We start from the raw sequence: 13101 nt of genomic DNA, 5'->3' as shown, positions 1-13101 counted from the left end.
CTATCTATCTATCTATCTATCTATCTATCTATCTATCTATCTATCTACCTATCTATCTATCTGATTACCAAGGAATTTAATACAATTGAAATAGTTGCTATAAAATTTTAGGAACATCAATTTATTAACTCCTAGTCTTTCCTCTTTCCTATTTATCATGACCATGGTTACCAGAATATAGTCCTATAACTTCCCTCATGAAGGCTTTCATTGGTTCCACATTGCTTAAAGGAAGTGACCTTTAATTTGTCATTTATGACAAATATGGCAACACACTACTATTGGATGTCTTATCTCTAAAGAATTTAATATGCAAACACTTCACTCCAGTCAAATAGGTCTGTTCACTTTCTGAAAAGATGCCTGAGCATTCCTACATCCAACATATTCAATGAAAGCATTTCTCAACTATGATTTAATCTTCACAATTACCTGGAAGGAATGAAATTGGTTGTAAATGATTGCTAAAGACATTGTTCACTACAGTGCCAGAGGTATTCGCATACATGGGACATAAAAGACAGAGAAGCATCATGTTTCATGGAAATATCATAACCCATATTTATACAGAACAAGGCAATACAGAAATAAAATATTTCCGAATTAGAAGAACTTCAGAGGCCAATCCATACTCTTTCTCCCAAATAATCTTCACTATAGTATTCCCAATAAAGAGGCATCCAGATATTATTTGAAGACCCCAGCATGAGAAACTGAGAATATATTTATTCCTGAAATAGGTCATTCTACTTATCAGCTGCTCTAATTGTGGAGGTTCCCCCTCTACCTCCATGACATCATAATTAAATATGTTCAGCCCAGTGGAATGAACATTGTATTTGGAGTCAGAGGAAATTGGTGGACTGAGTTCAACTCCTACCTCAACTATTTTATACCTCTTTGACCAAAGGAAGTCAATTAAAGTCTTTGCCCTATGTGCTATATAAGAGTGAAATGAAATAAGTAGCCCCTGAAATGCCTTTTAGCAATAAAACTTCCAATGCTTGCTCCAGGTTTTGCAATCTGAAGGCATATGTGACAAATTCAATCCCTGCTACACACAATAGCTCTCATACGCTCCCTAAATCTTTTCATTTAAAGTTTCAACATGCTATGTTCTTTCAATTGATTGTCATAGAGCATACAATGAACCTCTTCAATGATCCCAGGTTCTCCTCCTATGGAAAAATGTACCATTTATCAATATTCTTCCTACAATATGTCATGTGGAATTCAACACAATATTCCAAATGTAGATTGTTCCTTGAAGAGTCAAGAGGAACTGTGTCTTCCTTATTCCCGTAAGCTACGATTGCAGTTTGACACCCTGAAATCAGATTTGCATGTCACAGTACACTGCTGACTCATAAGGATTTCAGAAAACACCAATTCAGAAAAAAAATGTTATTTCATCAAACCTTCATCAGTTTGTCACTATGAAGATGATATTTTTAAAGGCAAAGAAACTTTAAATTTATTCCTATTGTATTGCAACTTATTTAATCTGGCATAATTTTTAACCTCTTGAGAATTTGTTGGAATCCACCTGTAGCCATGGTATTTTTTAACCCTCCTAGATTTCTGTCATTTGCAATAGATTAGGAATGTCAAAAATTTTTTTGGATAAAATCTTTATTCAATAGAATGATAAAAACGACAAATAGTCTAGAACCAAGAAGAAATTCCAATGGTTCTTAATGGACACATGATTCTAAGACAATAAGAATTCAGTGTTTACTATTTGTTTCCTAACATTCAATGAATTGCCAATCTATCTAAATATTACTAGGTAGGCTACTTAACTTTATTTTGTTTACCAAAAAGCAGGAGAGATTTGATGGAATGCTCTGTTAAAATGGTTCTTTGAGGTTTAAAAAGTCTTGTTGTCACAAGTACTAACTGAGATAACTAATATAATCACATCATAAGAACATTTACAACTAGAAGAGAGTATACAGGGAAGGGATCAATCCACCCCAACAGTATTCAAATGAAGAAACTGAGGCAAAGAGAAATTAAGTGACATGGTCAGGGTTACACAACTAAACAGTGTAGAGAATAGAATGATGGACTTGAAATCTGAAATACATGAAATTAAATCCTATCCCAGAAACTTATTAGGTGTATTACTCTGGGAAAATAACTTAGACTCTCAATTTCCTTATCTCTAAAATGAATAGAATAATAGTATCTGTCCCAAAGAGTTGTCATGAAAATGAAATGAGATAGCAAATGTAAATCACTTCACAAAATAATTACAAGTGTACAGGACATTTCAAATACTCTGTAAATGAGAGCTACTATAATTATTAGTAGTATGCATCTGAGGGGTATTTGAACCTAGGTCTTCTTGACTTCAGAGCCTGTGCCCTATGCACTACACCATATGCCTCTTCTCTAAGCCACTTCAAGTGTAATAGCATACAGATGCAGAGCATATAAATTGCCTACTGCAAGTTTATCCAGTGACAGGGGCATTTGGGATATAAATCTAGCCTTCAGGCCATTGTCTTTCCATGAGACCTCTCTAGAGAAGAGTTTGATAAATATAAGACTCCCTTACTGAAAACTTTTAATTTCTTTACAGACAAACCAACTCTTTCCTGAATTCAACATCTGTATGGAGTAAATGGATAATGGAAATAATGTGACTGAATTTATCCTATTGGGGCTGACCAGGAATCCAAAGATGCAGAAAATTGTTTTTGTTGTGTTTTTTATCATCTATGCTATTACAATGCTAGGTAACACACTCATTGTCATCACTATTATCCTCAACCCTAGCCTGGATTCCCCCATGCACTTTTTTCTTGCCTACCTATCCTTTATAGATGCATGTTATTCCTCTGTTAATGCACCTAAACTCATTATAGACTCACTTTATGAGAAGAAAACCATTTTCTTCAATGGTTGTATGATGCAAGTCTTTGGAGAACATTTCTTTGGAGGTGCTGAGGTTATCCTGCTCACAGTAATGGCCTATGACCGATATGTAGCAATTTGCAAGCCCCTGCACTACAAGACCATCATGAATTGGCAGTTGCGTGCCCTCCTGATGTGTGTGGTCTGGATAGGAGGCTTACTCCATGCAACAATTCAGATACTCTTCATAATCAAGGTACCATTTTGTGGTCCCAATGTCATAGATCACTTTATGTGTGACTTAAATCCTTTGCTGGATCTTGCCTGCACTGACACTCACATCCTGGGTTTATTTGTTGCAGCCAACAGTGGTTTCATCTGCTTCTTAAATTTCCTCCTGTTGATAGTCTCCTATGCTGTCATCCTGAGTTCTCTGAAGACTCAGAGTGTGGAGGGGAGACATAAAGCCCTCTCTACCTGTGGTTCTCACATCACTGTAGTTGTTCTATTCTTTGTTCCATGCATGTTTATCTACATGAGACCTACAATGACTTTCTCCATTGATAAAGCTGTTTCAGTCTTCTGTACAATGATTACCCCCATGTTAAACCCTTTAATCTACACACGGAGAAGTGCCCAAATGAAAACTGCCATCAGAAAATTATTCAGTCAAAAAGAGACTTTGGTTAGCCCCTAAAGGGCCCCTAATAAAAGCATCAGACTCAAAATCAGGTATGGGGGGAAGGATGGAAAAATATCAAAAGAAAGATATTGTTTATCAGTGAAGGGAAAATTTAAGCACATATTTAAAAAAATGCTCCCTAGTATTCACTGAGTCTACATTGAGGTCCTTTTTTTTCCTATTTGATTTCTTGTAATGTTTAATAAAGGTCTGCCTATTTGGGAGAGTTTATATACTTAGCATTTTCAAGTCAGTTTTGATATAGTCAATCAATAAATAATAGAGGGGAAATAGAAGACCTATGGCTCCCATGAAAGACTGCATTAGGTCCGTTAATTTCTGAATATATACAATACAAATAAAGTAAGCATCAGATTCTTTTTTTTCTTTAAGGAATTGAAATGTTAATGTAGGAATAGATTTCATTAAAAATATCAATTAAATTTCTCAAGTATTTTGTATGTGCCTACTCTGTATCAGGCATTGTCCATATTGTCCACAAGAATATAGCACTCAATAAATGTTTGTTGACTGACTAAATGCTTGGTGTGGGGGATACATAGGCAGAATGGAACAATTTAGGTTACCCTAGGAAAGGCCATGTTATTGGCTGTTGGAGTACCACCTCACTGAGAATTCACATCCATCTATGCAAATCTTAAATACCCAATGTTGGCTTCTCTTTTTGAATTTGTTGTCTTCATAAAGCTTGCACTATATTATTTTGGGGAAAAACATGATTATTTTTTTCTGAAGTAAATACAAAAGAGATACAAAAGAAAAACTAAGTAATTTTTGGGAGCCCTATACATGGGAGTCAAATGGGAAACTAGTTCTCATCTCATGTAAAAGATGGCTCTTTGTCTAAGCCTTTCAGTTTGCCAGAAATCCTACTAGGTGGAGAAAAGAAGAGGTTGTCTACCAGGCACAGAGAACAGAAGTTGCAAAGGCGATGGAATTCTGCATGTGCAGGATAGCAAGGAGACCCATTTAGGAATTCAGAACATGGGAAGGAGAGTAGTGTTGAGAGTAGTGTTCATATATATAAGAACTTTCTAGCTGAGGAATGAATATATTCCTCACTGAGTCCACTACAAATTTATGTAATATAAACTTAAATGTTCTCTCACTATGGCAAGATAATGGATCTACACTTCCTTAATCAAGTCACTATTTCTCTCTCCATAAGTGGCTGTTTCCAAGTTTTCCTCTATGATCAGCCCCCTCACCCATAATGTCCTCCTCATAAAAACATGTGGTCTGAGTGTTTAGCATTCTACTTTTTTTTCTCTTACACTGGTACCAGCCTTGTGCAGACCCCTTTACCTTCATTCCTGTACTAATGTAGAAACCTACTGGTTGGACTCTGCCTCAGATCTCTCCTCACTCCAGTCCATTGCCTAAGCCGTCAAACTGATCTTCCTAAATGGCACATCAGGTCATGTAATCCATCTTATTACTCTAAGAACAAATATAAAAATCTTTTGAATGACTTTAAAGTCATTAATTTACAACTGCTCTCCATCCTACTTTTCCAACCTTCTTAATGATTGCTCCTTTCCATGTCCTCTACAATCCAATGACACTTCCCTACTTGCTTTTCCTCACAAAAGATAGTCTCTCTCCTGTCATTTAACATCTATTTGCCTCAGTTTCCTTAACTGTAAAATGGGGACCCTTGAGAAAGAAATGATAAACCATATATATTTCTCTCTCTCTCTCTCATACACACACATATATGTAGAACACACATCTATATAACTCATAAACATACATATATACATACATATATACATATATGTACATAAATACATGTATATAGTTTCCAAATTAACAGAAGAGGAAGTAGAATACAGAAATAAATCTATCTCAGAAAAAAAATGAGCAAGCCATCAATAAGCTCCCTAAGAGAAAAATATTCATAATCAGATATATTTTCAAGTGAATCTACGAAATACTTATGTAGTAATCATCACCAATATTATATAAGCTACTTGAAAATAATAAGTAAAGAAGGAATACTTCAAAATTAGTTTCATAACAAAATATGAGAACACAAAACCAGAGAAAGAAAACTATAGAACTATTTTTAATGCATATTAATATAAATGCGTATAGAATATGAACAAGAAGATTATAGCAAACTCTTTCAAAGATTACCATGACCAAGTGAGATTTACACCAGGCATGCAGGGCTGGTTAAAGTTGTGTTTATGTAAGTTTGTATGTAATTATGCATGTATGCATGCATGTGTATATATATATGTGTGTGTGTGTATGCATGCATATATACATTTATGTGTGTATATGTATGTGAATATGTATCTTGTATATACGGATATGGATATGTATGTATATATGTATGTATTTGAATATATTTTTTCTATATATATGCATACATAAATTATAATAATAACTGATGATATCAATAACAAAAACAATGAAATATGTAATTATATCAAAAGATACAGAAAAAGCTTTTGACAAAATATGATGATCATTTGTACTAAGAACATTGAGAAAGTACGGGAATCAACAGAACCTTTCCCAAAAAGATAACTAGTATCTGTCTAAAAGCAAGAGGAGGGACAGCTAGGTGGTGCAGTGGAAAGAGCACAGACTCTAAAGTTAGGAGGACCTGAGTTCAAATCCAGCTTAAGACCAAACACTTGACACTTAATAGCTGTGTGACCCTGGGCAAATCACTTAATCCCAATTGCCAAAAAAAAAGAGAATAAAAGCAAGAGCAAAAATAATATATAAGAGGGATAGATGAGAGGCCTTTCCAATAAGATCAGGGGTGGAAGAAAGGTGTCTATTGTCACTGCTATTGTTCAATATTATTGGAGAAATTCCTACTATAGCAAGAAGAGAAGAAAAAATAAATTAGAAGAATAAAAATAAGCAAATGAGGAAACTCAGTGAGGTATTACTGCATCAAAGGGTGTGCAGAGCTTGGTTGCCCTTTGGGCTTAGTTCCAAATTGCTCTTCAAATTAGTTGGATCAGTTAACAACCCCACTAACGGTATATCATTGTCCTGATTTTCCCACATCCTCTCTAACATTTATTGTTTTCATTTTTTTTGTCATATTAACCAATCTAATAGGTGTGAGGAGATATCCCAGAGTTGTTTTAATTTGCATTTCTCTAATCAAAAGTGATTTAGAACACTTCTTTATATGTCTATAAATAGCTTTAATTTCTTCCTCTGAAAACTGCCTGTTCATTTCATTTGACCCTTTATCAGTTAGGGAATAGTTATCATTCTCATAAATTTGACTCAGTTCTCTACATACTTTAGAAATGAAGCCTTTATCAGAGACACCTGCTGTAAAGATTGTTTCCTAGCTTTCTGCTTTCTTTCTAATATTGGTTGCATTGGATTTGTTTGTGCAAAAGCTTTTCAATTTAATAAGACCAAAGTTATCTATTTTACATTTCATAATGTTCTCTATCTCTTGTTTAGTTACGATTTTTCCCCTCCCCACAGAGCTGACAAATAGACTTAAATAATTCTTTAGTATCTATATAATTTTGCCATTTATTAAAGGTGAAAGCAAATTTGCATACTAATGAGATGGATGTGCTTGTTTAGTTTTACTCAAATAATTAAATCTTGGTAGAGTAGTTAATTCTGCAGGACATAGAGCATCTTCAACGTTTTTCAGAGTTGATCAATATTTTGATTTTATAATCATCAATGCTGAGAATGGCATTTTGCACAAATACATAGTACAAAAAGACAGAAATATGTTTAGTGCCATTTCAGAAATGGTTGGAAATTCTATTCTAATAGCAAGCCAAAATTTACTTAATGATTTTGCATGCACAGTATAAACACTGCAATTCATTATATATAATAGTCTTCAATCTGAGCAGAGGGGTTTCTGGCAGCATTAATCAATGTTGTTTAGTGTGATGGCATGTGTAGTGCAAAGTGTGCATTTTGTGGGTTCAGAACCAAGGTTGCAGTGAAATTGTGTGATGCAACATGGGCAAGCACTGCCAGAAACACTTCATATTCACTATACATTTGATTTCGAATTAATTTTTGGTCATTGCACATTCAGAAACCTTTTACTGTTACCAAATTTTTCATAACCCCCACATTCAGTTACAACACCCCATGTGAGTTCACAACATGCAGTTTAAGAAGCACTGCTGGGGGGGGCGGAGCCAAGATGATGGAGGGAAAGCAGTGACTTGCTTGATATCTCCCTCAAACCCCTCCAAATATCTATGAAAAATGGCTCTAAACAAATTCTAAAGCAACAAAACCCACAAAAAGACAGAGTAAAACAAATTTCCAGCCAGAGACAACCTGGATGGCTGATTGGAAAGGCATATCACACTGGGCGGGGAAAGGAGCGAGGTAAGGCGTGGGCGTGCAAACCGCAGCAAACCTGGAGCAGACCTCAGAGGATTGAATTGCAGGCACTGTGGCGGTTGCCAGACCCCCCCCCCCCCCAATCCACAAATGCCAAAGACCACTTAGAAAGTCAATGGGAAAAGTCTGTGACTGCAGTGAGAGAGAGAAGCTAGGTCCGGGGCAGCAGCTGCCTCCTGAGCTTCCAGTCCCCAGAATGAGTGGGAATCGAGTGGTTGATCAGAGGGGAATTGCAAGGATCACTTTGACAGTGCTGAGGCAGGAATCTGTTGCTTTGCCTGGGCTTGGATCTGGGTCACAGTTCTGAGGGGCGGTCCTGGGGCGAGGAGGACCACTGGCCTGGTGGAGCTTGTTGTGGTGGTGGAGAGGAAACACATTGTCCCTTCTCATAGCACCTTGTAAGAACTGAAAATGTTCAGGTCCCTAGAAATATCTCTGAAAACTGCTGCACAAATCCCTGAAGCTTGGGACAGTACATTCTCCACATAGGAAGCAGAAACTTAACTTAATAAAGAGTTTAAAACTCAAGTAATTGCTTGTGATCATGAGTAAGCAGTGCAAAAAGAGTCAGACTATATGATCTTACTCTGGTGACAAAGAAGATCAAAACATACAACCAGAAAAAGACAACAAAGCCAAAGCTCCTACATCCAAAGCCTCCAAGAAAAATATGAATCAGTCCCAGGTCTTCAAAGAGCTCAAAAGGGATTTTGAGAAGCAAGTAAGAGAAGTAGAGGAAAAACTGGGAAGAGAAATGAGAGTGATGCAAGATAAACATGAAAAACAACTCAACAGCTTGCTAAAGGAGACCCAAAAAAATACTGAAGAAAATAATATCTTAAAAAGTAGCCTAACCCAAATGGCAAAAGAGGTCCAAAAAGCCAATGAGGACAAGAATGGCCTAAAAAGCAAAATTCACAAATGGAAAAGTAGATCCAAAAGATTACTGAAAAAACTACTTCCTTAAAAATTAGAATAGAGCAATTGGAAGCTAGTGACTTTATGAGAAATCAAGACACTGTAAAACAAATCCAAAAGAATGAAACATTAGAAAACAATGTGAAATACTTCATTGGAAAAACAACTGACCTGGAAAATAGATCCAAGAGAGAGAATTTAAAAAATTATTGGACTATCTGAAAGCCATGATCAAAAAAAGAGCCTAGATATAATCTTTCAAGAAATGATCCAGGAAAACTTCCCTGATATTTTAGAACCAGAGGGCAAAACAGAAATTGAAAGAACCCACCAATCTCCTCCTGAAAGAGATCCCCAAAGGAAAACTCCAAGGAATATTGTAGCCAAATTCCACAGTTCCCAGGTCAAGGAGAAAATATTACAAGCAGCCAGAAAGAAACAATTCAAGCATTATGGAAACACAATCAGGATAACTTAAAATTTAGCAGCTTCTACATTAAGGGACCACAGGACATGGTATATAATATTCCAGAGGTCAAAAGAGATAGAATTACAGTGAAGAATCACCTACCCAGCAAAACTAAGTATTAAAAAAAAAAGAAGCACTGCTTTATTTAATGCCTCCATTTTGTAGATTTGGATTTTATTACACATCAAGGAACTTTATTCAATTTTGTAAAAATGTTGTAATCTTTTTGTTGAATCAAAATCCACGCCCCTTCCTTTCCTGCTCCCTATAATTTCCACCAACTGATCTTAGTTATAGTTTCCAGGTTTGGTAAAATTAAGGTTAATACATTGATTTTCCCTCAGATATGTGAGATATTTCAAGAAAATGATAATATTTTTACCTTCCTTCAGATAATTCTTCTATGGGATAAATATCTTGAGTTCCTAAAGCTAATTTAACAGTTGAGTGGTTATAGTTTATCAATAATGACTTACTCCTAAACCTAATGGTCTTTTTGCAACCTCTATGCTCTTTGACTTTGCTGTTCTTGGAATGATTTGGGTGTCAAATCCTCCTGGATACTTATTCTTTAGTTTCCATGTCTTTTATCTTTCTTAATTTCCCATCACCCCCTCCAATTTTTTATGATCTTCTCTGCTGACTCAATATGTATTACTTCTCCTCTAAACATGGACAAATCTCCAAAAATCTTTCCTTGATCTTCCTTTCATTAATCTCTACTTTCAATCTCTTGATATTCTCTTCTACTCCTATGGATGCAAATATCTCTACAAAAGTGACTTTAATATCTTCATATTTCTGTTAATGAAATATTTTCAGAATCTCCTGCTGTTGCATTGTTATTGAGTTGTTTCGGTCATTTCCAACTCTTGCTGACTCCATTTGAGATTTTTCTCACAAATATACTGGAGTGGTTTGCCATTTCCTTCTCCAATTCCTTTTACAAATGAGGAACTGAGGCAAACAAGGTTAAATGACTTACCCAGGGTCAAATAGCTAGTAAATGTTTGAGGCTAGATTTAAACTCTGGAAGAAGAACCTTCCCAATTCCCAGCCTAGTGCTTTGTCCACTGTGCCACCTAGCTGCCCTAATTTGTTTTTTAATGGAAAATGAATATTGAGGTTAACAATCAATTATCAGATGCAGTCATAAAGGGGCAGGTAGTTGATGCAGTGGATACAGCTCTGGCTTTGGAGTCATGAGGACCTGAGTTCAAATCCAGTCTCAAATACTTGACACTTATTAGCTGTGTGACACTGGGCAAGTCACTTAACCTCAATTGCCTCACCAAAAAGCAAAAACAAAATGCAGTCATAAGACCATAGATGTAAAGCTGGAACGGATTTAAATCATAGAGTACAACTTCATCTGCCCCAACAATTCCACCAAAATATTTTCAAATTTTTTAAATCATTTTTTCTTTTATTTTTAGGCAATTTGGGGTTAAGTGACTTGCCCAGGGTCACACAGACAGTAAGTGCCAAGTGTTTAGTCTGAGGCAGATTTGAACTCAGGTCCTCCTGACTTCTGGGTCAGAGCTCTATCCATTTCACCACCTAGCTGCTCCTATTTTTTTTTTAAATAAGTAAGGAAGTTGAGGTCCAAAAAACTGAGCTATTTGCCCAAAGTCAGACATGTACATTAGTAAATTTAGGGTTCAAACTTAGCCTGCCTCAAAAATGAGAACACTTGCCACTGTACCATGGTTCCTACCCACAAATCCTCTCTAACACATCATAATGGAAATAGAACAAAAAAGGCAAACCCACAATGAAGTGGTTACCTTGATAATGGGACATTTTTTCCATTCAAGTGGGCCCGTATCATGAGGAGCTGCTTCTATCTCCAGAATGCGGTTTCTATTTGGTTGCTAAGAAGCTCACAGTTAACATCTTTTTCTCTAGCTAACTGTTTTCTAGTTGTTCCAAAAGCCTTAGAGCAATGTTAAATGTTACGAGCTTAACTCTGACCCAAAACATTTGGAATGTGCAAAAGGACATAGAGATAAATTGATATTTTTGTGAATAGACTAGTATGTCTAGACTATCTTCTAGCAAGAAAGAATTTATTATTTAAAAATCAAAAATTAATGCCAAAAAGGAGAGCTTTTCACTGTTTTTGTTTTAGTTTTCACTGTAACATATATCTTTATAGCTGGCAAAATATTTTGCATTCATTTAAATGTCATGACTGCATTGAGATGCAGATAATGAATATTATTAGCTCAATTTTATAGATGAAAAGTTTCAGATGGAGAGAAATTTAATGACAGGGACACATAACTAATAAATACCAGAAGTCAAAATTGAATCCAGTCTTTCCTGGCTTCAATTTCAACATGATATACTCTGTACCAAATAGCCCTCTCTAAGCAAAAATAAAGTCATGAATTCTTATAATATTCACCATGGTTGAAACCATATTTGTTGTCAATCTGTCTTAGGATTCCTTATGACAAATTTGAGAGCATGTACAAAATATTTCATTTCACAGTTTTAAAAAAAGCTTCATATTTTATTTACATTTTCTCAGATTTTTTCATTTTCACAATTCTGTCTTCATTGTATGAACAATTTCCAATATGAATCATATAGCATACTTTGGAGATAATACAAGAATATTTTCATTATGTTTTTCCTTCAATAGAATTTCGAGGAATAGTCAAGAAGCTGGAAAAGAAAAATCTCATTCTGAAAATAAATCCTCTGTTTTCCTTAATAGCACGGGGAGAAACTTGAAATACTGTCATGAAATCACTACTAAGTATACCACAAGAGTCTGTTCTGTCCTTTTTTGTTTACACATTCCCTTTTGATAACCTTATCAACTCCTATCCATAGGAGATAGCAAGTGAAAATTCTTGGAATTAGGAGTTGGAGTCCTAGTTAGGTAAGTGTCACTGAATTGCAGAGTACATATAAGGGAATAATACATAAGAAGACAGAAAAGTACATGTGGGGAGAGGTATGAAAGTCTTTGAATACAATGTTGAATGAAATCATAATAGAAAATGGAGGAAACAGGAAGGTTGTGAACCCTATATAAAAGAGGGCTTTGGGAAGAGTTTAGTGTGTTATCCTTCAGGACTCCAATCACAGGGGAGAGGCAACTAAGGGAGAATTGAGAAAGTTCAGAGGATCAAAACCTGAATAATGTTTCATGATGATGACAGTGAAGGTGGTCAGCTTTTTCTGGCGTAGGGGGGGTAAATGAGGTGAGGGTTGTCCATGAAGTCAAAACGAAACATCTGCTAATGTAAAATGGAGTTACGAATCAGAGTTCTAAAGTCATTTCAATTATTTTTCTCTTTATAATGATGTTATTAATGTATAAATCATTCTCTTGGTTCTGCTCACATTACTTTGATCATAAAATTCTACCCAGGTTACTTTGAAACTTTTTATTATTTTTTTAATTCAATAAACATTTTAAAGTACTTATGTTATATTAGGCATTGTATTGCACAAAGAGGCAAAAGACAATGTTTACTCACAGAGTTGACAATCTAATGGGGTAGATAACATGCAAACAAATATATACACAGCAAGCTACACACAGGAAAAAGAAGAAATAATTAAAGGAGGATAGCACTAGAATTAAGAGATATTGGGGAAGGCTTCCAGTAGAATATGGTGTTGGATATTGGATTTAAAGAAGGCCAGAGAGGTCAGTCATTGGAGCAGAGGAAGGGAAGAGGAACAGCCAGAGAAAATGTTTTGATTGAAGAGATGAAGTGTCTTATTTGTAGAATAGCTGGGAGGCCAATGCCTCTGGATC

At 35.5% G+C, this 13101-nt stretch overlaps 1 protein-coding gene across 1 annotated transcript; it reads left to right on the top strand.

The window, feature by feature from the left end:
* Positions 1 to 2629: 2629 nt before the first annotated feature.
* LOC114051833 (olfactory receptor 4C46-like) lies at positions 2630 to 3559 on the top strand. The gene has a single exon (XM_027874232.1). It carries the CDS (start codon positions 2630 to 2632, stop codon positions 3557 to 3559), a length of 930 nt encoding a protein of 309 aa, XP_027730033.1.
* Positions 3560 to 13101: the final 9542 nt, after the last annotated feature.

The sequence above is a fragment of the Vombatus ursinus genome, unplaced genomic scaffold, assembly GCF_900497805.2.
Source record: "Vombatus ursinus unplaced genomic scaffold, bare-nosed wombat genome assembly UNPS02014806.1, whole genome shotgun sequence".
NCBI lineage: Eukaryota > Metazoa > Chordata > Mammalia > Diprotodontia > Vombatidae > Vombatus > Vombatus ursinus.
Note: the sequence above shows the minus strand (reverse complement) of the source record. Positions and strands in the feature narration are given on the sequence as shown.

Bases quoted from the DNA above. Each gene is read 5' to 3' on its own strand.
- LOC114051833 (XM_027874232.1), top strand. From the start codon at position 2,630: ATGGATAATGGAAATAATGTGACTGAATTTATCCTATTGGGGCTGACC.